Raw genomic sequence first — 23,536 nt, forward strand, 5'->3', positions numbered from 1 at the left:
AAGTAAAAGATATAGCGAAAAAAAAATTACTATTATAACCAAAATGCTTTAAGAATTAAGAAGGAAAACAAATGAAAGTGTAAATTTGAATAATCAAAAATTATTTCGACAAACAGATTTTCTTTTATAATAGTATAGATAAAAAATAACATAATAAAAGTCACCATTGAAACATTCTAATTCAACAAAAGCTGTCCAGATAGCTTTAGAATATACCGACGTCTAGTAAGGTACACAAAAACATGACCTAACAAATCTCCAGCAATCGAGACAACAATTAAGAGCAAGTTATGGTTTAATAACAACCCCAGAGTGCCCGACGCAAAACATCCAAGTTCTAAATGTTTCAATCCAGAGTGATTAGTCCAAGTCTGCAGCGCTAGATACATGAATAATGTAACGACCGGATACTCTTGCACTGCAGAAGCTACAGAATATTCGCATTTGACTCCGAAAAAATCAGGGGCTGCCAGACCTAGCCTGCAATCAAAACATTATCACATGAACTTCAAATAATAGTCAAATCTACATTCCATCAAGGAAACTCTACTCCAAAAAAGAAATCCTTTGTGATTATTCCAGTTCAAGATCACTACCGGGCGAGGGGATGGAGACCTCGACTTCGACCTTGATCTTGACCTAGACCTTGACCTCGGTCTGCACATTTAAGACCAAAAAATTGTTCAAGATGATCTGAGGTTTAACAGCAGCGGAATAAAGAAAATTCTGAATCAGAATAAATCTAGCTTCATATACCTGGAAGGTTTAACAGGAGATGCCGATGGAGACCTAGAAACAGAACGGCCTGGTGATTTGCTGCAAGAAAAACAATTTATTAGCAGTGTCAGCAGCTGGAATCAAATCTCAACCTAAGCCTCACCTCACTTAGTAAATTCAACCAGATACGTATCTTCACACTAAGAAAATACAGAGTTTATTTGCTACCTTCTCCTCCTCGGGCTTCTGCTTCTACTGCGACTCCTACTTCGGCTTCTTGATGGAGTGCCCTTGTATTCTTTTACCTAAAATCAAGGGTGGACTCGAAATAGAACTCATTTTATCTCAAGATTAATGCAGTTAACACAAAATCAATAAAGATTCTTTCAGCGCAATGCTAAGGTATAAAAACAAGAAAGACGTGTACCCTGATATAAGTTCTGGTCCATGGATTTCTGAACTCACTATCATCAAGCTTACGGATCTGGTTAATTCAAAAATGTATGAGTAGCTGGTTTGTATCAAATAAAAAACACAAAAGCTTAAGCAACTCCGCAACTCTTGTACTGTATAAACTTACAGCATATTTCATGTCTTCATAATTGGTATAATCAACCAGACCATAGGTTCCTGCATTTGATAGAAATATCAGTACCAAGGAGGCATAATTACCATCATGACCAAATCAAAGCAATGGCAAAAAATTACACAGTATGATCGGCAAGGAAAACACTTACAGTGATAGGGAAATACATACAGACAGATAAGGAATAAAAATATCCAACATAAAAGGGCAAAAATACATAAAAATGTTTACTGTGCTGATAGTTCAAGTAATACCTTCACTATCACGAGAAACTTCAGCAAAACAGACGTCCCCAGCTTTCCGCATATGATCCTGAAATTTTTTTCACAAGGTGCTACAACCAATCTAGCAGAAAAGAACAGAATGTGTAGCTTATAAAACATTCTACTTTCACTAACCTTTAGATCTTGCCAAGAAGCAGAAGAAGGAAGCCCGCGGACGATAACTATAACACAGAACAAGAACATTAAAAAAGAAAAAATAAAAGAACCAAAAAATTACAGACAGCTAAGCCGAGAAGAATCATTAAGTAAACTTGGGCACACTCACCCCGATAATCTGAATGGCGGGAAACACCAAACCGCCCCCCGCCGCCGCCACCTCCTCCACCATAACCACCACGGCGATCACTAGAAGATGATGGGCCTCTGCCGCCATGTGCAAGCTCAACCTAAATATGAAGCAGATAATCATTAAAAAGAGATGTGGGGAAGGCCCAAAAGGTTGGGGAACAAACAACACAAAAAGGTAAATATCGTCAACTTTTATTTACTGCCTCACCCTCAACCGACAACCATCAAAGTTATAGCCATCTCGACCTCGTATAGCATCTTCTGCATCCCTGGCATTCTCAAACTACAGATAAATAAGATTAAATGAGTCGGAGAACAGAATGTTACAAGATCCCAAGATTTCAAAATGAAATGTGCACACGCAAGAATGCAAGTATCCATTGGTTTATAGACATCAGCATATATTTGGCAAGAATTTCTTATTGCACAGAGCTGAACCCCAGTGAATTGAAGTAAAACAATACCTCCACAAAACAATAGCAAGGAGGACGCGGTGGAATCTTCAATTCAATGTCCAATATGCGACCATACTGCAAGAGAACATATTCATTGAAGAACAAACTTATATAAAGCTTCAATTTGAAGGAGAGATATGTTCAATGATCAATCTGACAAGTTAGAAACAGAATGAGAATAATACCACGAGATAGAAACCCAACAATCTATTTGTAGAAAAATTAAATGCCATACATTAAGAGATCCAGCTTATCTCAAGAAGCATACTACAGATTTTCTCAATGTGTCAACACCCTTATAGATCATAAATTAATCATACCAAGAATACAATCAACCCTCAGATGAAGTGGATGAGGACAAGCAGAAATAGAATCAAGAAACAATAACGCAAACCAATAACTTCAGTTTAGTGATGAAACACTGAATTCAAAAATCACTTTTACATCACTTGTTCCTATGGGCTGTCCTATTATCATTGTTATAAGCTGATATGGTGGACTTGCTTATTTGTAGCAATCAATCCCTAACAGCCAAATGCAAAATCAAAAAGGGAGTCTGGAAATAAGCTACAATAATTTGTAGTTTCCAAATGAACACGCACCTGAAACACTTCTTACACCAATTCCATCCACATTATATACACTTTGGTAAGATGATTCAGTAACTTTAGTTGTACCTCTAGTCATCCATAAGTATTATAGTAATGTTGATGCATGTTCATCTGTGCATCTCATTTAACATGCACTTCTATCAAAGGGACTTCTTAGACAAAGAGAGGAAGAAGGATTGTTTAGAAAAATATAAATCCAACATCTGTGCATCACAGGTGACACATTCAGCAAAGAGAAACAGAGAACAGTTTCCTAATGGCTGGGAGATTTTCAAAGAGGAATTAGCATAACAATTTAAGAGCTGTAAGTAATAACTTTACTTTACAGTAGTGAATAAGTAATCGCATGTCAAGAACAATAGTTCGAAGTCTGGAGTGTTTGTGCTTCAGAAACATGCCCACTGAAACACAACGAAACCAAGGCAAATAGAATATATATATATATATATATGCAAATCATACCTTGTAAAATAAGTCTTCGACTTCGGATTCTCTAATATCAGCAGGAAGGTTGCCAACATAGATTGTGCGAGAGAATCGGCCACTCATCCTCAGTCCTTGAGTAAGAAGTCAATAGTAAATGCTGCAGAGAGAAAATATTTCATCAACAGGGTAGCCAATTTAAGCAGTGAACTTGGTGCCAGCTTTAAATAACCCTATACATCTTCTGTTACCATTGGAATGATTTGACAAGGAGAAAATAATCAAAAAGGAAAAAACTTATGAAGCAAACCAAGAGAGCAATCCTTGAGGTGAGCGGTGCTCCACAAGCTCCATTGCTCATATGCTCCATGATACTCCAAAGCTATTATTTATTTGAATTAAAATACGATCTCCTCATCCTCTCTAAAATTTTGCCAGATGAATAGCTCTTCAGAGAGCAAGCAAGAACTTCCAATTTTATAAATATACCAAAGACTCCACCCTGAATTCTCCCACTCCCATTCTACATCCCTACGTATGATTCCAAAGCTCATATTTGTCCAAGCGCTTGACATCTATCATAAACAAAGCATTTGTGTCATGAGATGAGACAACATCGTCAGATACTTATGTATTCACCTTATTCAGACTTCTTTACACTGCGGAAAAATGATCCTGGAAAATATGTAATATATCAGGGACCCAGTGTTTGATAGCCCTTTTTCCTTTGACACGGTACATTTATCAATAAGTGGAAAAAAAATGTTCTAATTATGTTTGTTTGGAAAAACATAAGGCTAAAAGAACAGTTAAGAATAAGGTCTTGGTTCAACTGACTAGACCAAATTCAGTGGACTCGAGGTTTTCGAATTTTACACCTTATATGCCAGGAAACAATTTAAGAAAATAAAATTGAGATGCATGAAGACAAATCAACTAACCAATGGGTGCTTTAAGAGCCTTGCAAGACCAAAAGTAAAGCTAAAATATAGATACAGAAGGAACTAGTGAAACTTCGTTCCCAAGCTTTGCCATGGACCATTTTCACCGGAATGCAGGTAGCCCCTCAAATATAAGCTTCATGGAACAGTATGTTTAATGAAGACAATTCATGCTACCAGAGGCATTGCTTGTTTCTTCAAAGTCAAGTTCCACAACAAGTATCAGCAATACAACATAAGCAAGGAATGCATACAAAATTCTTTAAATCTTAATGCAAAAAAATCTCAAAAATCCCAGCTCAATTCCAAATCTACCACTCCATGGAATGATGGAAAGCATCTAAAGCAAATGCCTGTAGACACCATATAATGGTGTTTACATTTCATTCAAGGTAAGAAGTTTTTTGGAAACTTTATTTTCAAATTAATTCAAATATTATTGAAACAAAACTATGAAAATATTTCCACTTGGTTAAGTAAAAGATAAAGAAAACTTTTGCACTAGCATGACAATAAGACACTCTTAATGACATTTAAGTACGTCTGGAAAGTATTTGGCATGCATAATCGTCCAAAATGTGCAAGAACGAGTTGATGTAGTTCAGTTCAACTTTTTTTTTGTTATAAAAAAAATCAACGTTTTTGCATTAATTTTGCTAAGCTGAATTCTTGATCCTAACGGAGTCAAAAGGAAACCCAGGAATTGAAAATAGATTCGCTTAGGCTGATACAATTTACATGCATTTCGAATCTTGGGATTGAAAATATGAAGATATCCCCTGATTCAGTTTCCAACACAATAACCCACAATCAGAACTCCAAAACCCCAATTTGAATTCATTCCATTCGAGCACGAATCTAGTTACACAAATTGCTTAGAAACCCTAACCATCAAACTCCTTCCAATACAAAACATACCAGATCAGACAATCAGCTCAGCAGCGTAAATCCCCGCGCAAACCAACTCCGTGAAGAAGAGAGTCCAAGGGCTCGTCGAGCTAGGGCTTCTTCAACCTAAAGTTCGTCTGAAACATGATTTTACAACCATTAAACAGTTAGCAAAACGACATTTCTGCGTGAATCTAATAGATGAATATCCAGGATTAGGGTTCTGAGAATTTGAAATTGAACGAATATACAAATACCTCTTTTGACGTTTGGGCGGCGCTTCGACTATTTTTCACGGTCACTTTGCTCTAGGGCTCAGCATGCGGCACGGGGCTGATTATATTCTTCTTGAAAGTTTCCTATGAAGGGTGCTGAGGTTTCGCCTAATTACATTTGCCTCCCCGATCTTTTTCATGATTTGCCCTCCTATAACTTGATTATTATTTTCAATTAGAGACAATTACACTCCTCTTTCCTGAAATTTTGTGTAATTACATGTAAACTTCCATGTTTGTAAGTTACATCCAACACCCCCAACATTTGCTTCCGTCTAACAAATAAATCTATCTGTTAGTCAACATTCATCGAATTTGTGTATATTAACAATAAAATAAAAAATATATATTTACCTCCCAATTGACTTATTACTATTTTATTATACTAAATATGATCAAATTACTCTCATACGTCTTCATGAGTTAATATATGTGAGGATATATATATTCATTGCGAAAAAAATTGGTTGATCTGCAATAATTCAATCGATGGTAATATCATTTTTATTCAATTTGTTTTTTTTAATATCAACAAGTGCAATGAATTTTAACTAACATGATAACTTATTTATCAGACAGAAACAAACATCATGAGTGCATACGTAACTTTTCAAATTATAGGGGATTTAAGTATAACTACATCAAATCTCAGGAGAATTGACTGTAATTATTCCTTTCAATTATATATCTATACTAGTTAGTACCCCAGGCCAAAGTATGGTATAGTTATATTTTTGAAAAAAATAAATTATATCGATATCTTTTGCAAATAAGTTTAAATACACAAATACCCTCAGGCATCAATGTTTCGTTTTAAATAATAAAATAAAATCTATAAATATTTCAAATTCTATAGTATAAACACGACAAAGCTTACTTAGATGGCCTTAGTATTTCTGTTTTATTATATATAAATATATTTATTTTTTTACTTTTTTAAATAAAGTATATAAAAACAATAGTTATATCTTCTAAGAGTTAGGCCATCGAATTCAATAAAATTAATATATAACCGATACGTTAAAAATGTAGGAGAGAATAAATATAATAATGCTTTTAGCACATGGAGCCCATAGCCCATATAATAGTTTGGGCCGCACCAATTTACACTTCAAACAACATTTTGCTGAAGTTTTAAAAGTGTGTATATATATCTTTCAAAATATTCGTAAAACTCGCCTAATTTTAAATTTCATATAAAAATAAGTTATTGAATTATCTACATTGCTAATATTCTATGAATTCTTACACATTCTATAAAAATATTTTTAAAAAAAAATATTAAACTTCCAATAAAATCAGTTTAAACCCTTTCCATATTTACTCCAACTATCCATTTATATATATATATATGGGATAATTTTATTTACATTTACTAATTTATAACCTAATTATATAAATCACCCTTATCTTTTACGTAATTACATAAAACATCACGACAGCCAAAAAACATAAATAGTTTATGTAGTGTTATCGGCGTTCATATATGGTGTATGTGTAGTTTTTCAAAAAAATATGATGTCGATATTTATGATGGTGTATGTTTAATTTTTTAAAAAGCAGGAATAATTTGTATAAACAAGTTATATGTCAGGGGTGTCGATGTAATTATTCACATGTTTATTGAAAAAATTAACTTCATTTCGTAAACTACAAAATTTACATTCAAATATACCATATTACTTAAAAGTAATAATTTGGTACCATTAATTTCACAGTAGATTAATATAATAATATTTCACGTTTTAATTCCCGTTTGAATTTTTGAAGGAAAAAAGTTACATTTAAATGTACTCTACAAAGAAAAAAATAGTCTTGAAATTTTCTATACTCAATAAAACTAATAAATAAGTTAATTTAATAGGGATTGGTATACTATTATAAAAAACTTGGCATGATTTAGGCCATTTCTGTCCCTTTCTTCAGTAGCTCACAAAATTTACTTCCGCGCCTTGTCTTAGAGGCAATCATTATTATTGTTGTCCCAGTCAGAAAAAGACCATCAAACACATTTTTTGGGTAATTAATAAATTTATTTAGGCCCAATTAGTAACCACGTCTAAGTCTAATAGTTAAGAATGAAATTTTATATACAGGTTTGAAGTTATGTATATGAATTTTTTGAGATGTGTGATTATTTATTTCATTTTATGTGAATTTATTTTATTATTTTTTAGTATATTAATTGAGTCGATAAGTTATTTAATTTATTCTTCGGATGAAGCTGAGATCCCACAATTAGGAGATTATGAGTTCGAATTCCAACAATGTGTATATGTATTGAACTATTTTAATAGTATTATGACAAAGGTATTTTTTCCCATTATCTGTTTATTCAAAATCACAATTACATTATTGGCGTCGTATGTGGGAATGTAGCCATGTGCTCTTCCCAAGTCCCTCGTTTGAGGATTAATAACATAGGCAATCGTTCCATATTGATTGCAGACGAGAAACTTGATTGGCTTATAAATCTAAAGTTTTTTCTCCGCAACGAAGCGTCTTAACAGGATAAAATCGTGTGACTCCTCTCTATAAAACTGAAATCAAAGCGACCAATACCTTGCGACGAACTGGCTGAACTAAGACACCATCTCTTGTGAGGGCGTCTTTTCATGACAAACTTAATAATACTTCAAACACTAAGCACCGATCCAATAGCAAGCTGTATTAAATAATACTAATTAGTTTAGTATAATAATTATTATTATTAGTTATACATTAACACTCGTATATTTATTATTTATAATTAAAATTACCGATGTAAGATATGTAGGGCCAATTAAAGACTTGTGGTCCTTCGATTGACGGCTAGGATTAAAAGATGTCGGGATCATTTGCAGAACAATTGGGGCCCACATGAAAAAGTCAGTGCAGCCTAAACAAATAATAATTAGGTTGCATCAAATTAAGTTTAGTGGTCCACTAGTTGATTCTTTTTTCCTGGCGGTGTGTCTAATTAATCATTTCATTAGCGGAGTAAGCATCATATATTGATCCTACTCATATACGATCGGTTGGTAACGACAGATCACTTAATATTATAATAATTTATATATATTAATATAAAAAATTGTATTAATGAATATATCCTAAGAATACATTTTGATAAGAATTCTGAATTACTCCATATAAAAAAAATTAAATTTGTTGAATTCATAATTATCTAAATAAATCCAACAAAAGAAATTATTACTAAATATAAATTCATAATTCCAAACCATTCGATTCAAATATAATCTAAGCATTCGTATAAATATTAAAGTCCATCTGATTTTTTTATGCCGGTTGAAATCGGACCAACTAATATTTTAATACAGAATGAAAAAAAAAAAAAGAATTCACAAGTCGCATTTGCTTAATCAAAGTCGAAACCATTTGCTCTTATGTTGCTTTATTTTTATGGGAAAGCGACTTAAGGTACGATGATATTTAAATTATAAGTATTAAGGTGAAAATTTCACATTTATAACAAAAAAATCCAAAATCAACTTAGGGATTCAACCAATCATATAAAATATGTGATTGTATATTATGTCAAAAATTGATTATTTGATTTAAATTATATGTCAATTATATAATAAGTATAAAATGCTCGCCTGCATTATTGCTAATGGGCTTTATTAATTCAGTTCAAACCAAAATAAGGATAGCCATTTTATTTTATTACGTTTAAATATTATTTACTATTTATCATAATATATATATATATATATTTCTAATTCAAGTAATTATATTGGAATATTTTGAAACACGATGCATCGTAACAAAATAAATATATTTAATTTTGATTTGATTATTGATAATTTAGCATATTTGATTGTTAATTCTTTTTCAACAAAATACAAAGTATATATAGCAACGCATTGTATTAGTAAATGATCACGGTTTGGGACTCGAATAATTTATTTAGGGTAAATTACAATTCGACATAATCATAAATATTTTTTTCATTGTTGAAAAATTATAAATACCCCCTTTAAATAAAAAATAGTTATGTAATTCTTAAACAGTAAAGAGGACATTATTATATTTTCCTTGCTGGAATTTTTTTAAAAATTAAAAAAGTATTTATAAAAATATATAAAAAAATATAGGGTGAATAAAATAAGTAATCTATAGGGAATATTAATCCATAAAAATATTTTTAAAAATTATCAAAATGTATATATTATAAATTATATTCTAAGAGGGTATTTTAATACGTTTACCATAAAAAAAATAATGAAAATGTAAGAACAACTAACGAAATGTGGCCGTTGTTAAAATAAAAAAAATATTATATTTTTAAAAATATAAAATAGTATTCATAATTATATAAAAAATACAAAGAAAGATGGTCGCGACCCACCTTTTAATGCAATTCTTTTAATATTCTTCTTGTAGCTATTATTAAGAATTTTAATGTTCGTAAATTAGAGAGTTTTATTACCGTGTGCGGACTGTTGGTGGTGTTCGTGGCGTCTACGTAACAAAACGGTGCCGTCAGGGGATTGCCTGGCTGCGTACAATTCTTCTCCTCGCATTACAGTACGCAATTCCATGAAGGCATCTTTAAAACTAAGAATCATCGTTAGCTTGTACTCATTTGAAATTTCACATGTTTGACTCTTTATATTACAATCCGTAGCCTAAACACGTAAGTATAATAAATAATTTTTTATATTTTAAAATATATTATAAAATAAAATAAAATATATAAACTAACACGTCATATTAAAATAAATAAACTAATATTATCAACACAACAAAAAAATTAATATAACAGTATCACAAATCGTCATTTATCGACAAAAAAAATAAACTTTCTTTTTTATATCAGTATAAAAATAATTTCATAATTTTTAATTATTATTATTATTATTATTAATTTTCTAGGCGCACGTTTATATTTACAATAGTGCAAATACGTTTATAAACATTCAAACCATGGCTTTTAGATATTTTTCTATTATTTCTGCTATAATCGCATGTTGAAAACATTTTATTTTCTTGATTTTGAATTTTCACTTGAATGTAGGATTGTTCATCCGGTGAAGTCAAATCGAATCCAATTTTTCTGAATTAATCATTTTTTAAATAAATTGCATATTTAAATGTTTAATATTTAATTTAAATAAATAGCATGTGGTTTATTTGTGTTGGCGAGCGTAACACGTGGCAGCTAGGGCTGTGACGGTAGCAATAGCAAGATGCCTTTCCCAAGAAAATCGCCTTTGCGGATAAAGACTGGGTATTTTGGCATCTACTTAATAAATAAATAGTTTTTTGGGGTAGCTAAGGCCAAATACGTTTAGCACCTGCTTGTGACGTTTACCTGCACGCGGAACATCAAAATTCATGCATCTACTCATTCCCATGCTTCATGTGATTTTCCTTCACCCCTTTACAATTCCTTTCATATCTTCTATCATACCTTGCTCTTATATTTTCAATTTCAGGTAAATTATATACATATATATTAAATTTCATATAACTATAATAATTCATTATCATTTAAAAAAATATAAATAAATCATTTTAACCTCCGTCTAACTGTTAAATCTCGTTAGTTAAGTTTTCATTGATATTCATGTTGGATTTATCAAAATATCATTTTGGACTACAAATTTTAATTTATTTTTATTTTTTTAAAAAATCCTATGAACTAAAATATACCCTTTGAATGTTTTACGTTACTCACCCATTCTTTTCTTTTTATTTTCTCGTATATTTTTTAAAGAAAAAATAAAAATTCAGTAAGGATAGAGTATTAATTTTCGTTTTATTGTAGCCCTTATAATTATTTTTAATTTTAAGGGTATTTGTAAGTTTTTCAAATAATAAGAGAGTATTTATAATTAGCAAGGGAAACACAATATATAAATGTGAGTTTTTCTTTTCTTCAAGTGTGATTTTTTTTACCATCTCTAACTTTTTACTTCTAAATTCGTTCTTGACTGTGGCATTTAAACATCCACACACTGATGGATTTAGAATTACATTTTACCAACACTCAAAGTAAATACCATCCCCCATTATTAATTTAACTAACCTACGAAAATTAAATATAATTTATTTGTAATATTAATTTTTCTCCAAAATATATAGGATTATTATTTATCTTTTATAAGATGTTTCATGATAGGTCTGATCCGATATATTTTTATATGTTTAAATAATTATGTCATCAATTAATGATTTTACATAATTAAATAAAAATATGAAATTATGTGAAATATATTATAAAATGAATTTTTTTGATATATATTATAATTATAGTTATTTTTTTATAATTTAAAATTTTATAAATTTCTTATAAAATTAATGAATGTCTAATAAATACTTCGTCGTGATGTTTTTATTATACAGACTATTTATTAGATAATTATTAATTTTAAAAGATTATAATATAAAAAATATTATAAGTATATTAATTTAAAAAAAATATTATAATTTATCCTTAAAAAATTGGAGCATAAATGCCATCAACCTTACTGAGATGATGATCATACAATTATTAGCCATGATTAAACCATAATTACCAAAATCACTAACAAAAAGACAAAAAAGAAAAAAGAAAAAATGGCACTAAATTCTGATCACATAGCAGGGTGGGTCCCCCTCTGTCCTCACCAGTTCTTCATCATATTTTCTGGGGCGTTGCGAAACAAAACTCCAATAAATAATAAAAAAAGAAATTAAATGTTATATATATATATATAATTTATTTATTAATATTAATTGGAAAAAAGAGCGTTTCTCTCTCTAGAGATAAACAACAGTATTATGGTAGTAGTACTGTTTCATTTCTCTCACTACATATCTTTTCCGTGCAGGCTCAGTAAAATATTCTCGCAATTAGAATAAAATAAACGGAGAAAAGGAAAAGCAGTGCTCTGGTGTTTGCCTATACCTATTTTCCTTCTCAACTTTGATATTTTCTTAGCTCACGATCTTCCAGTTTATTCGCTCAATGGAAACCATTTAGAGCTGTTACCATCAGGTAAATAGTTCTGATTCTTTTTTTTTTTTTTTGTTTGGTTATTAATCGCTTTAAGAATTGAGAATTCCGAGGTTTGATCGATTGAAGTTGAGATTTAGATTCTGGGTTTTCCTTTTTTTTGGTGTTCTTTGACAGACCCGTGTAGGAAATACAAGGAATTTGGAGGAAGAGAAGCTTGGGAGAGAGAATCTTGCCAAGGTTTTTGATCATGGCGGTGGTGGAAAATGCCGGGGTTAACGCGATGCCGTCGTCGAATCGGGATGGGCAACAAACGGACGCCGCTGTGGATCACCATAACCAGCAACTGTCAACAAAACCCGCCGCTAATAGCCAAAAGTCAACGAAGCCCGCCGATCAGAATTACCACCTGATGCAGCAGAAAATGACCAACGGCCACCCCCAGCTGCAGCAGCACTCCAGCAATGGAAATGGGGTTCCACAAGAGAAGAAAATGAATGAGAATGATGATGGAGGGGAAGGGTTTAAGAGGGAGATGAGAGATTTAGAGGAGATGCTCTCGAAATTGAACCCGATGGCGGAGGAATTTGTGCCGCCGTCGCTTGCCCCAGTCGTCGTCGGCGGGCACCCCAGGCTGGTGGTGGCGCCCCCCCATGCAGCAGCAGCAGCTGCGGCGGCGGCGGCGGCGGCAGGGCATTTTGGGTATAATGCTAATGGTTTTGTAATTCAACAGCTCGTTAATTCAGGTGTTCCAACTGAAAATTCTTTTAGAAGGGTTAGTATTTTATTTGATGATTCTGTTTGATTTTGCAAGCTTAATGATATTATACTAATCTTTCCTCTTCTTTTTTTTTTTCTGTATTGATGTTTGGTTTCCTTGATAAAGAAGACGGAAATATGGAAATACTGATTTCTGTTCTTTCAAATTGATTTGTTACAATAATTGTGTTGAATATTGTATAGCAACGAGTAATCTCGTTTAATTCAGTTTCTTGAATTTTATATTTGGGCAAAGAGAAATGGAAATTGAGTTATTTTGTGTTTCTGGTATCATGAAACTATGTTCTGTGATTAGATATTTTATCTGTTTTCCTTTTCCTAATAGAGGTTTGGCTGGCTAGTTGGTTGTGTTGATTGATTCCTAAAATGCAGAAGAAAAATGGCTATACTAATGGGAAAAGGAGGGTGAATAGTCGGACAAGCATGGCCCAAAGAGAAGATGTGATTAGGAGGACAGTGTATGTCTCTGATATTGATCATCAGGTAAAGATAGTCTATTGTGGTTTTTCTTGGTTGTTATTCTTTCTTGTTCTGAGTGAAAACGTAAAAGTTTGGCCATTCTTGTGATGAATGTAGGTCACTGAAGAGCAACTTGCAGCACTTTTCATAAGTTGTGGACAGGTACATGTGTGTTAGTACTCAATCTCAGTGGTTAAAGCTGCATCCTACGACTAAATGATATATCTAAATTTTTTCTTGTATGCTGCTTGTGTTGAAGGTTGTGGATTGTCGTGTTTGTGGTGACCCTAATTCTGTACTCCGTTTTGCGTTCGTTGAATTCACTGACGAAGGTACGTGGATATACTTCATTTGGTTGTTTATTTTAAAGGAGCTTGAGGTTGCATCACATTGTGTTGTCTCCATTCTGACTTGCAGAAGGAGCAAGGAATGCTTTGAGTTTGTCAGGAACTATGCTTGGGTATTATCCAGTGAGAGTACTGCCTTCCAAAACTGCAATTGCACCTGTTAATCCGACATTTTTGCCAAGGGTGAGAAAGTTATGCTAGCTTGCCAGTTACTTGCAATACTTGTTTCAAGCTCTATTTGTCCCAAGAATGAAGCACTAACATATTTCCATACTGTGATGCTAGTCTGAGGATGAAAGGGAGATGTGTGCAAGAACTATTTATTGTACAAATATTGATAAAAAGGTAGCTTCATGATTTGCAATCCTTTTGACATGTTGTCAATGGCAATTTATTAGACACAAGCATGACTTAATTGTTTTCTCAACACAGGTCACCCAAGCAGATGTCAAACTCTTCTTTGAGTCCATTTGTGGCGAGGTTTGTATCTGTTTTGATAGCTTTGCTCAACTATCTTCTTAAACTTTTCTACCGATGACATGGCATGTATCTGCTGAATCAGGTTCATCGCTTGAGGTTGCTTGGTGACTATCATCATTCCACTCGTATAGCTTTCGTGGAATTCGTAATGGTGAGAACCACAGTTTTTATTTATTCTGTTTGACTTGTTTCTACTTAATGATGTTAGCTAAAAATTATTACTTTTGGTTCTACGCCGGTACTTTTGGCTATAATTTAGTTAGTTTTTTGTTGAATAATGTTTATGATGTACATCTAGGGAAATTCTTGCCCGGACCCGGTTCGGCCAAACCTGTACACCATTCACATGGTGCCATGTGACTGGTGTACAATTTAGGGAAAGTGACCAATCACAAAGCAAGTGTATCACACTTGCTCTGTGATTGAATTAGTTTGGCCGAGCCACGTCTGAGCAAGAATTTTCCGTATATCCTTGGGCTCATAGTAGCCTGTTGGTAAATACACATACTCTTTTCACACTAAAAATGCACATTTGAATGAGGGATACACTTACTCTGTGATTGAATTAGTTTGGCCGAGCCAGGTCTGGGCAAGAATTTTCCGTATATCCTTGGGCTTATAGTAGCTTGTTGGTAAATACACATACTCTTTGCACACTAAAAATGCACATTTGAATGAGGAATTCTTTTTTAATGGTTGGTGTTCTTTATACTATGTCAACAACCTAACTAGCTGCAGATTCGTTTCTTTGCGTTATCTGTGAGATGAAACAGTATTGTTATGTGTCTTTTGCCTAGTATGCTTAAACATACTTAGAGGGTGGTTGGGTGAGTTTATAAGTTCTTTAGCTTTTAAGATGTTGTGAATTGTCTTGTAAAACTTTTTAGAAAAGGAGTTTACAAGATCCAAAATAAGATGTTTTGGGCTTATACCCTCGTTAAAAAGTAAGGGGTTCTCAACTTATTTTAAATATCTTAATAAGTTTGTTGAATTTTCTTTAACTTTATTACAGATTTGCTATTAGCAACATATTATGAGCTCTATGATCTTATTAAATGTGCTTTATCGCGTATGCTACAAAATGAAAGTATTAATATATAGTTTATCATCCACATGTTGGGCAGTTATGTTTGTAACTAAATGGTGCTGTACTAGTTGTATAAGCAAAAAACTGAATGCAGTTAAGATTTCTCCTTTTCCTTATGGGTTGGGGGGGCGGAATGTGGAAAGGGTATGCTGCGGGACTCCATAAGGAAACTCTTGATTGATTTAGGAACGAGCTATGGAGACCGTTTTCAATTTTAGAACTCTTGTTCTTTGGTAATCAGTTGGTAGAAAGGAACTGAAAAGCTGATAAATAATGCCTAAGCACGACATGGTCGACAGGAAAAATTTGCACATTATGAATGCTTAGGTTTGATATGTTTGATCATAATGTGCGTTTACTTAGCTGGGATCAACAAAGGCACACCAGAGTGAGATGGGCAGTCTTGATACCCTATTTGTTCATGTCGTGTTTGACATTATCTTGTACTGAAGGCAAAGAATGTAATAGATAAGATTACTGCATCTGGTAAAGAAAACTTTCGTATGGAAATTTTGATTTGCTGGCAAACTTCCTTTCGCCCGATTTTTGTTCTACCCCTATCCGATTAGGGATATAATCATGCATGACACCTTGAGCGAAGAACTTCAGTGAGAGAGCAACTTGCCACCCAAAGAATGTATACTTGTTGAGGGAGAAGAACACAGTACCTCAGACCTGATTAACACTTAGAATATAGTAGGTCAAGTTATTTCCCTGACCTCTGGCATATTGTCATCCAACTCCTTATCTGCCTCCAGTTATCAAGATTCTACAGCATTAGTCCCTTTTGCAGAGCATATCCTGCTGAGCAAGGTTCAGTATACAACTATTCCATTGTTCTCTGTGCAGCCAGCAATTATGTTATCTGCATCTCTTTAAATGCCAAGGAGCTATTTTATATTCTTTTTGTTTTTTATATATTACTCACTTTTGCATCTGACCATAATATTTACCTATCTCGATGAGTGACTGCCTTTACTCTTTTCTACTTTATGTTTCCTCCTCTATCTGTTGAATGACTTGGGAAGGCTGTTGGTTAACAAGGATTTAGGTTCTTTAACAATTTCTTCTATTTCTTGCGCTTGTTGACTTATCTTATCTATTACCATTGAAGCTTGATTTCTCGTAGAATTGCACCATGTTGATGTAACAAATTTGACTTTTCATCCCTTTTCTAATTTTTTATGCCTCTGTGAGTGTGCGCGCCCGAAATTTGGGGTTAGGTTGGTCTTTTGCAAACTACAATTGAAATAAGAAACTTCAATTGAATCTATTTTCCTTTTGCCAGGCTGAGAGTGCGATTGCAGCTCTGAACTGCAGTGGTGCAGTCTTAGGATCACTGCCTATAAGGTTTGATTTCTTTCTTATCACTCCATTTCTTTTTCTGTATAACCTTATCTTTCACAATTGGTTAATAATATATTTTTCACGTTTTCCAGGGTAAGCCCATCAAAGACTCCCGTCCGACCCCGTGCACCCCGCCAAGTGATGCATTAAAGCTTTCAGTGGAGTTTCCCTAGCGCTGATGATCTTCAGATAACCACTTCTATTTTTCTCTATATATATACGTATGGAGTTACTGATACGTTTAAGGTACTCTGTGGCATCGATGTTTTTATCATTTTCCTGTGTCGTGTCTCTGCTGGTCTTTCAGCTGCACCGGATATTTATAGTTGACTGCTAGGCTTGTAGAGTATATGACCTTTTTCGAGGCGCAAGATGTTAATTATGCTCGATATTAGGAAATGCCTCAAAGTACTGATACCGTTTTATGCATCTGATCTTGAACGAAAACTCTTTTTTCTTTAGTAAATTATGGCAGGTTCTGTTCTTCCCTCTCCTTTGTTTTAACATAGCTAGCACTGCTGTTCATATAATGAATCCATCTGCATGGAAACAATTAACTTGATGCATAATAATTTCTCCTCTGTATTTCTCTGCATTTATTTGTGTTGCTCGATGTATCTACAATACATAGATTTTACTGAGGGTAAAAAGCAACTCCCCCCCCCCCCCAAAAAAAAAAAAAGATAAAAAGAAACTCTGATATAAGTAAATTAGCCAAAATAAATAAATTGGCAAGATCCCGCCTTGGATAGGCTCTGTGGTACACTTGCCATTCTCAGTTTTTTCTTTTTATTTAAACAATTACATATTTACCCTTTATCATAAACAATTAAATTAATTTAAAATGCAAAAGAATAAAAGAAAAAAAGAAACTATCACCTTTCTTACCCCCACCCCTTCCCCAACGGCAGGCCTCCTCCCTCGTCCTCATCCCACGCTGCTGCCGTCGTTGCCATCTTCCCCCCTTGTTGCAGCCTCGCCTCCCCCTCTCTCCTCCCCTTCCCCCCTCCACTGCTGCCTCCTTCCCCAATCAGCCCCTGACCCTTCCGCCATTCCCCCTGGTCCACAGCTCCTAGTCTCCTCCTCCGTCGCTATCTTGGTCAACCGTCGCTTCCCTCTCCTCGCCTCCTTCTCTCTTTATTTATATATATCTATATCTTTTAACTATATATATGTTATCTAGATATAATTTTAATTATATATACAATTTTAATTTTAAACTGTTGATTCAAATTATGTAGAATTTAAGTCACTCATCTTGATCCAATAAAATATAAATTATAAATTTGTTAAGTTAAATCTAAACTATTCGATTTTAATTTAATAAATTCAGGCTTTTAATTTGTATTGCTTGAATATAGACACTGCTTCATATAAAGTAATATACAACCGTTGATAAATAAAAATATGTTTATTATTTTATGTGTGAAAAAACAAAATGCCCCGCATTAATGTGCGTGAACCACAACTCCAATTAAAGGGGGTATTTGGGGGGGGGGGGGGGGGGGTGCTTTTTGCCCATTCTACTGAAGTGGGTCTGGTGAATTCTTGAATATTTTGTTTCAAACCTCGTCATGCACTCTGATGTGTCTGGTATCAGACATATCGTATGTATAAGATTCACATGTTGTGAATAGTTAATAAAAAACCTTGTACATGTTGTAGATTTAAGAAAGCAACACAAAACAGTAACTAAGCAGAACCATTACAACACCAGAAAACAGAGCATAATAAACACATACATCTTTCCTCAGTTAATCTGAACATCCACCACTTTCCTCTCCACTTTCCCCTTGGGAACACACACATAAAGAACCCCATTCTTCATCTCTGCCTTCACCTTATCCTTCTCGCAGCTATCAGGCAGCATCAGCCTTGTGCTATATGTACTATACCCCCTTTTCGACCACGAATCTTTCCCCCCTTCCTCCTCCGTCTTCCTCCCATTGCCTTCGATCACAAGGACACGATCGTCCTCTACATAGACTTTGACGTCTTCCTTGGAGAGTCCGGGCATGTCAAAACGCATTCTGATCTCGTTTTCTTCCTCTTTGATGTCCCACGGCACCCGCACTTCCCCTCCTCCCGTTCCTGGAAACGTCATGGCGTCCTCGAACAGTCGGTCTACGGCGTCGAGCATTTGACGCATTGTCCTCATTGGAGATAGGGGGTCTAGCAAGCCTGTCAATGTAAATGTTCATCCATGTTCTTTACATTCACCCCATTGATATTATGCTTTATTTTCGTTTCACAATATCTCGATATAAGACTCCATTACCAAGTAAAAATACAAGATATCGACCAAAAAGGAAAGCAATGCGCCAAGTACTTACCAAAAGGAGAGACATCCACACCCAAACTCCGCGGCCGCCGCTCCACGGCGGTTCCCTGGTTGCCTCCGCCAACATGATGCACGTCCACTGCCGTGTCTTTGCCTTCGCCGCTTGCCTGGGCTCTAACAAGTGACAGTGGCCTTCTCCTTATAGACACATTCGGGAAAAACACAGAAGAAGGCGCATCACAAGCTTTGTTTGTTCTCCCAACAACGTTGCTTAATACAAAAGGAGAACAGACCAAAGTCTTAGCCGCCGCCATTAACAATAGAGAAAACTAGCGATTCTGCGGTAACAACTTCTTTGCTGCCGTGTATTGGTTGATGTGTGATGTGAGAGAAGATGGGATTTATAGAGAGAGAAAGGTAAGTAAGAGTGTGGAGGAATCATGAAGCTTTGAGAGAAGAAGGGTCTGGATTGATAAACTGTCGTTTCTTCAATCGGGTTTTCACTCGCAATCAAGAGCGTGTTGGTTTTTGTCTATGTTTCTTTCTGCTGCATTCGCGAATGATCTCGGTTCCTTTTGGTGTGTGTGGAAGAAGGGCTTTTATCAGTGGGCTGGCCCAGATCATATCACTTGTTTTCCTCAGAAGAATTTCTATACAAAATCGAGTTTCTACAGGCCTAAATATGTTCACTAGAATTCCCGATGGCGAATGAAGGAAAAATAAAGACGGGTTTGTTGAGAGTGGGATTTGAACCCACGCCCTTTCGGACCAGAACCTTAATCTGGCGCCTTAGACCAACTCGGCCATCTCAACTTCTTGTTTCTTCTACAACACGAACCAGTTGAATATATATCTTTCTATTATCACAATTTTAGTTATTTTTTTTGTTGAAATTCACCTCCACTCAAAATCAGAGGGGAAAAATCAAGTAGAACATAAAACATCTTAATGTCAAAAAACAGATGCTGTTTCGAACCGCCTCTGTTTTTAGCTTATTATTTTTTTTTTCAGTTTTCTTTAAAATTTAAATGTTTGAGTTTATAATAAGTAATAAATCCTTGAATTTGGTATTCTAATTCCATTATTTGCTTATGATATTTTAAAAATTAGGATTTGAGAGAATGAAGATGGGTTTTTATTGGGATTATGAGTCTTGGCTCTTGAGAGTTGGGACTTAGTAGTTGAGTTGGGAACTTGAAACTTTGAAATTGAAGAAAAGAATAAGAGAGAAGAGGGATGAACCAAAGAGAAGAAGAAGAATGAGAGAAGAAGGAGATAATTATTTTATTTTATTTTTCAAATATCTGGTACTTGATCGGGTAGGAAAATCCTACCCGATCCATTTTTAATTCCGATATTGGGTTACTTGATGCTCAAATTTTTTCTTAGAAAAAGAAAAAAAAAACCCCAACTCAATTGGATTGGGTCAGAATACGAACTATCGTACCCGAACGCTCACCCTAACTGGATCCATATCCAGACTAGTGGCACTTTGGATGAACCAAAAAAAAAAACACTCTCCCAAGCTAGATATTTTCGTTACAGACTAAAAGGCATTGGCCCAGCAGCAGTGTCAAGAAGACTCTCAGAGTTGGCAAGCACAGGATGTCCTCATCACAACACACGCAATCAAAACAAACATAGTTTTTGCCCAACACAACCCCTCTTAACTGTCAAGAGAAACAATTGAACTCAATGTACATAAACTTGTACTAAAATACACCTTAAGAACAAACAACAAGGACAACATCACAACTAAAATTGAGAAAACCAAATGTAAGGACATATATATATGATTTAAGATTCTCATCACTCTAATTGAGCCACTGGATGGCAGCTTCCGTTGTCAGGGGAGGCCCGAGAGTCGGGCTGTTGCAGACGCTGCCATCAGAGTGTGAAAATAGTGTTCTCTGAAGAACCCCCGATGGCGATGAAACGGTAGTAGCAGGCGTGCTGATTGAATTGTAGGGGGATGCCGGGTTTGAGCCCCCAATGACAAGCGATCCCGGATGCAAAGCCTCCCCAAGCGGCCCTCCTCGTGCAAACAGCTCCCAAGAAACAGGGCTCAACCACATTGAATCCTTAATATTGTGATCAATAACACTTGTCCCCATTTGTATACTTCTCATTTCTTCACCCAGGACATCTGCGGCAGCCATAGCCATTGTTAAATTGAGTGAAGGGGAGCCATTTCCATCGTTTAGCGATACGCAGGATTCAAGATTCCTGTTGTCTGTGATGTTCATGCTGTCAACCGACCAAGTATCAACGAATCCAGTTTGTCCCTCAAAATTCGGGTAAGTAAACACATCCCAAGGCTGTTGCTCCACATAATCTTGATGAAAAATAGGTGCATTGTTAGAGCTATAAACAGAGAACCCCTCATTTGCCAATCCCATATTTGCTTCTATCGGATGCAGCCATGGCGGCTCAGCACCTTCATCTCTTCCCACCATCTCCTCGTCCACCGTTACGCTCAAATCCCTTCAGTTCACAAGCCAAAACATAAGCAAAGTTTCATTCAAAATCTATACTCTTACTCACATAAACAGCAGACAAATCTACCTATTAGTTTCATTATAAGAAGGTGTACAAATGGTGAGATCAGTTTTAGCATTGAACAACAAAAGGGGCTGATTTGCTGCAACAAACTCTTGGGAAACAGTAGAGCTAGATTGAACTGTGGGAAGAGATCTGCTTTGATCAAGTCGAGTTTTCTTGTGATGGTTTTCACCATTGTTTTTAACTTCCACAGGCTTTCTTGAACGGGGACGGCCTCTATGCAGGTGGCGCTCGCAGTACTTCTGGTGGGGGGCCACCTCTCTTGAACACCTCCATTTCTTGCCATCTGTTCTCTTGCATCTCCCAGGCTCCGGATCTCCATTTCTTGAGTATCTACCATTACCTATTGCTTCAAAAGATTCATCAAACTTCATTGAGTAAAAGCCAAACTATCAAAGAAATCCAGAGGTAAAAAGAATGTAAAATTTTGATTTACATGCAGCAGAGGAGCCAGCAAAGTTTCTTGAAAATGGGAAGAGAAGATAAGCAGGCACGGGAACAGAGGAAATCATGTACTTATATATCATAGCTTGTCTTTCGAGCTCTTTCCATTGAGCAGCTGTAAAAGGAAACCCCACATTCGCCGCCATTACTCCTGAATCAGCTCACAACCAAGAAACCAAAAGATGATGAGCAAAATCAGTTGAATTTTCTCTTTCTAGCATTTACAAACTATATAAACTTCTCCCACTTAAAAAAAAGGGAGAAAGAAAGCGATTAATATTAAATTTTACCTGGGGATTTGAAGGGATTAAAGGAGGAATAAGAGGGAGTAAAATTGTCAAAAGGCTGCATATGTGTACTCTCTGCAAGATTTTCATCGTCACCATGAGAAGATGAGATATCATCACGGTATGTATTGCCCACCACCTCGTTAGCTCCGCTTTTGTTGGTTGTGGGCTCCATGCCTCCGCCTCCACCTCCACCACCAGCACCGCCGCCGCCGCCAGAGTGATCATTACTGCCAGCAAATGGACGGCCCGGGTTGGTTTCTTGATGATGGGTAGGCATCATGCAAATCTTGGAAGGGAATGCTTGAGTTTCAGTTTGAGCATCCATCTCTTGCATCTTCATCGAACTAACAATATGACTGTTTGATGATGATTTCTTGTGTGAAACGCCAAACCCACTACCAATCTTAGCTTCCTTTTCCATAGCCACTTTTTCCTTAAACGGAAAAACCACCTTTTTATCGAAACAATCACCAACCAAAACAACCAAGTCAAAAAACAGAAACAAACCCCCCACTCCAGAAAAAAGGGTTTTTTGTTACTGGGATTTGAAGAAACCAGCACTCCGAAAAACAGCCTTTCTTTCTTCTTCCCAATTTTCTCACCAATCCATTTCAAACATAAATCAAATAAAAACCAGAATATCTTGTTTTCATGATAAATCCGCCAAATGATGGTACTTTTTTACTGGGATTTCAAGCAACAAGAGAGGGGGAGGGGGAGAGAGAGAGAGAGAGAATCTTTTTTCTTTTCTTGTTTGTGCGTTTGCTGTGGGCTTTTATCTTTGTCTACTGCGTGTGTGTGTGTGAAAAAGGAAAAAGAGAAATGGAAATTTACTAGGAATGAAATGAGTATGAGGAGGATGGATGAATGGATGGAGCTTGGAATTTAGTAATTGTATTGCCGCCATTCTCGGCCTTTGCCTTGCCTCCATGCTTCCAACATTCGCACCGTTGCCCACCTACACACACTACACTGCATTGCAACAAAAATAATCAAATTAAAAAGACCCAAATGCCCCTCTCTCCCTCTCTCTCTTAATAAATACATG

The 23,536-nt window shown here is 35.1% G+C and overlaps 4 protein-coding genes and 1 non-coding gene across 9 annotated transcripts; 1 reads left to right on the forward strand and 4 right to left on the reverse strand.

Annotated features, from left to right (window-relative positions):
* Positions 1 to 146: 146 nt before the first annotated feature.
* SR34A (SER/ARG-rich protein 34A) lies at positions 147 to 5,591 on the reverse strand. Of its 4 annotated transcripts, none has more exons than XM_088882766.1 (15): positions 5,451 to 5,591; positions 5,224 to 5,330; positions 3,675 to 3,939; positions 3,404 to 3,524; positions 2,340 to 2,405; positions 2,084 to 2,158; positions 1,853 to 1,973; positions 1,702 to 1,748; positions 1,558 to 1,615; positions 1,298 to 1,347; positions 1,145 to 1,201; positions 946 to 1,022; positions 757 to 816; positions 597 to 657; positions 147 to 480 (listed from the first exon to the last, which is right to left on the reverse strand). In XM_088882766.1, the coding sequence occupies exons 4-15, from the start codon at positions 3,488 to 3,490 to the stop codon at positions 460 to 462; spliced, it is 780 nt and encodes a 259-aa protein (XP_088738892.1). In that variant the 5' UTR covers positions 3,491 to 3,524; positions 3,675 to 3,939; positions 5,224 to 5,330; positions 5,451 to 5,591; the 3' UTR covers positions 147 to 459. The 4 variants fall into 4 exon arrangements, with proteins under 4 accessions (XP_088738892.1, XP_088738894.1, XP_088738893.1 ...); XM_088882768.1 differs by lacking the exon at positions 3,675 to 3,939 and adding an exon at positions 4,004 to 4,039; XM_088882767.1 differs by lacking the exon at positions 3,675 to 3,939 and adding an exon at positions 4,306 to 4,500.
* A 6,651-nt stretch (positions 5,592 to 12,242) lies between these two features.
* On the forward strand, positions 12,243 to 17,400 carry LOC105166779 (polyadenylate-binding protein-interacting protein 12). Its single transcript, XM_011086263.3, has 11 exons — positions 12,243 to 12,453; positions 12,589 to 13,186; positions 13,564 to 13,674; positions 13,768 to 13,812; positions 13,910 to 13,982; positions 14,068 to 14,180; positions 14,283 to 14,342; positions 14,430 to 14,477; positions 14,560 to 14,628; positions 16,853 to 16,914; positions 17,004 to 17,400. Exons 2-11 carry the CDS (start codon positions 12,662 to 12,664, stop codon positions 17,059 to 17,061), a joined length of 1,164 nt encoding a protein of 387 aa, XP_011084565.2. The 5' UTR covers positions 12,243 to 12,453; positions 12,589 to 12,661; the 3' UTR covers positions 17,062 to 17,400.
* A 1,121-nt stretch (positions 17,401 to 18,521) lies between these two features.
* LOC105166778 (small heat shock protein, chloroplastic) lies at positions 18,522 to 19,691 on the reverse strand. Its single transcript, XM_011086262.3, has 2 exons — positions 19,245 to 19,691; positions 18,522 to 19,092 (listed from the first exon to the last, which is right to left on the reverse strand). The coding sequence occupies exons 1-2, from the start codon at positions 19,504 to 19,506 to the stop codon at positions 18,662 to 18,664; spliced, it is 693 nt and encodes a 230-aa protein (XP_011084564.1). The 5' UTR covers positions 19,507 to 19,691; the 3' UTR covers positions 18,522 to 18,661.
* Positions 19,692 to 19,924: 233 nt separating this feature from the next.
* On the reverse strand, positions 19,925 to 20,005 carry TRNAL-AAG (transfer RNA leucine (anticodon AAG)). Its single transcript has one exon. It is a non-coding gene; the product is annotated as a tRNA-Leu (tRNA).
* An 853-nt stretch (positions 20,006 to 20,858) lies between these two features.
* LOC105166777 (growth-regulating factor 7) lies at positions 20,859 to 23,447 on the reverse strand. 2 transcript variants are annotated; one of them, XM_088882336.1, is made up of 4 exons: positions 22,489 to 23,447; positions 22,191 to 22,349; positions 21,758 to 22,097; positions 20,859 to 21,676 (listed from the first exon to the last, which is right to left on the reverse strand). In XM_088882336.1, the coding sequence occupies exons 1-4, from the start codon at positions 22,907 to 22,909 to the stop codon at positions 21,007 to 21,009; spliced, it is 1,590 nt and encodes a 529-aa protein (XP_088738462.1). In that variant the 5' UTR covers positions 22,910 to 23,447; the 3' UTR covers positions 20,859 to 21,006. The 2 variants fall into 2 exon arrangements, with proteins under 2 accessions (XP_088738462.1, XP_011084561.1); XM_011086259.3 differs by having other exon boundaries at positions 21,758 to 22,103.
* Between the last annotated feature and the right edge of the window lie 89 nt (positions 23,448 to 23,536).

This window comes from Sesamum indicum, linkage group LG7, assembly GCF_026168435.1.
Source record: "Sesamum indicum cultivar Baizhima isolate 11 linkage group LG7, ASM2616843v1, whole genome shotgun sequence".
Classification (NCBI taxonomy): Eukaryota; Viridiplantae; Streptophyta; class Magnoliopsida; order Lamiales; family Pedaliaceae; genus Sesamum; species Sesamum indicum.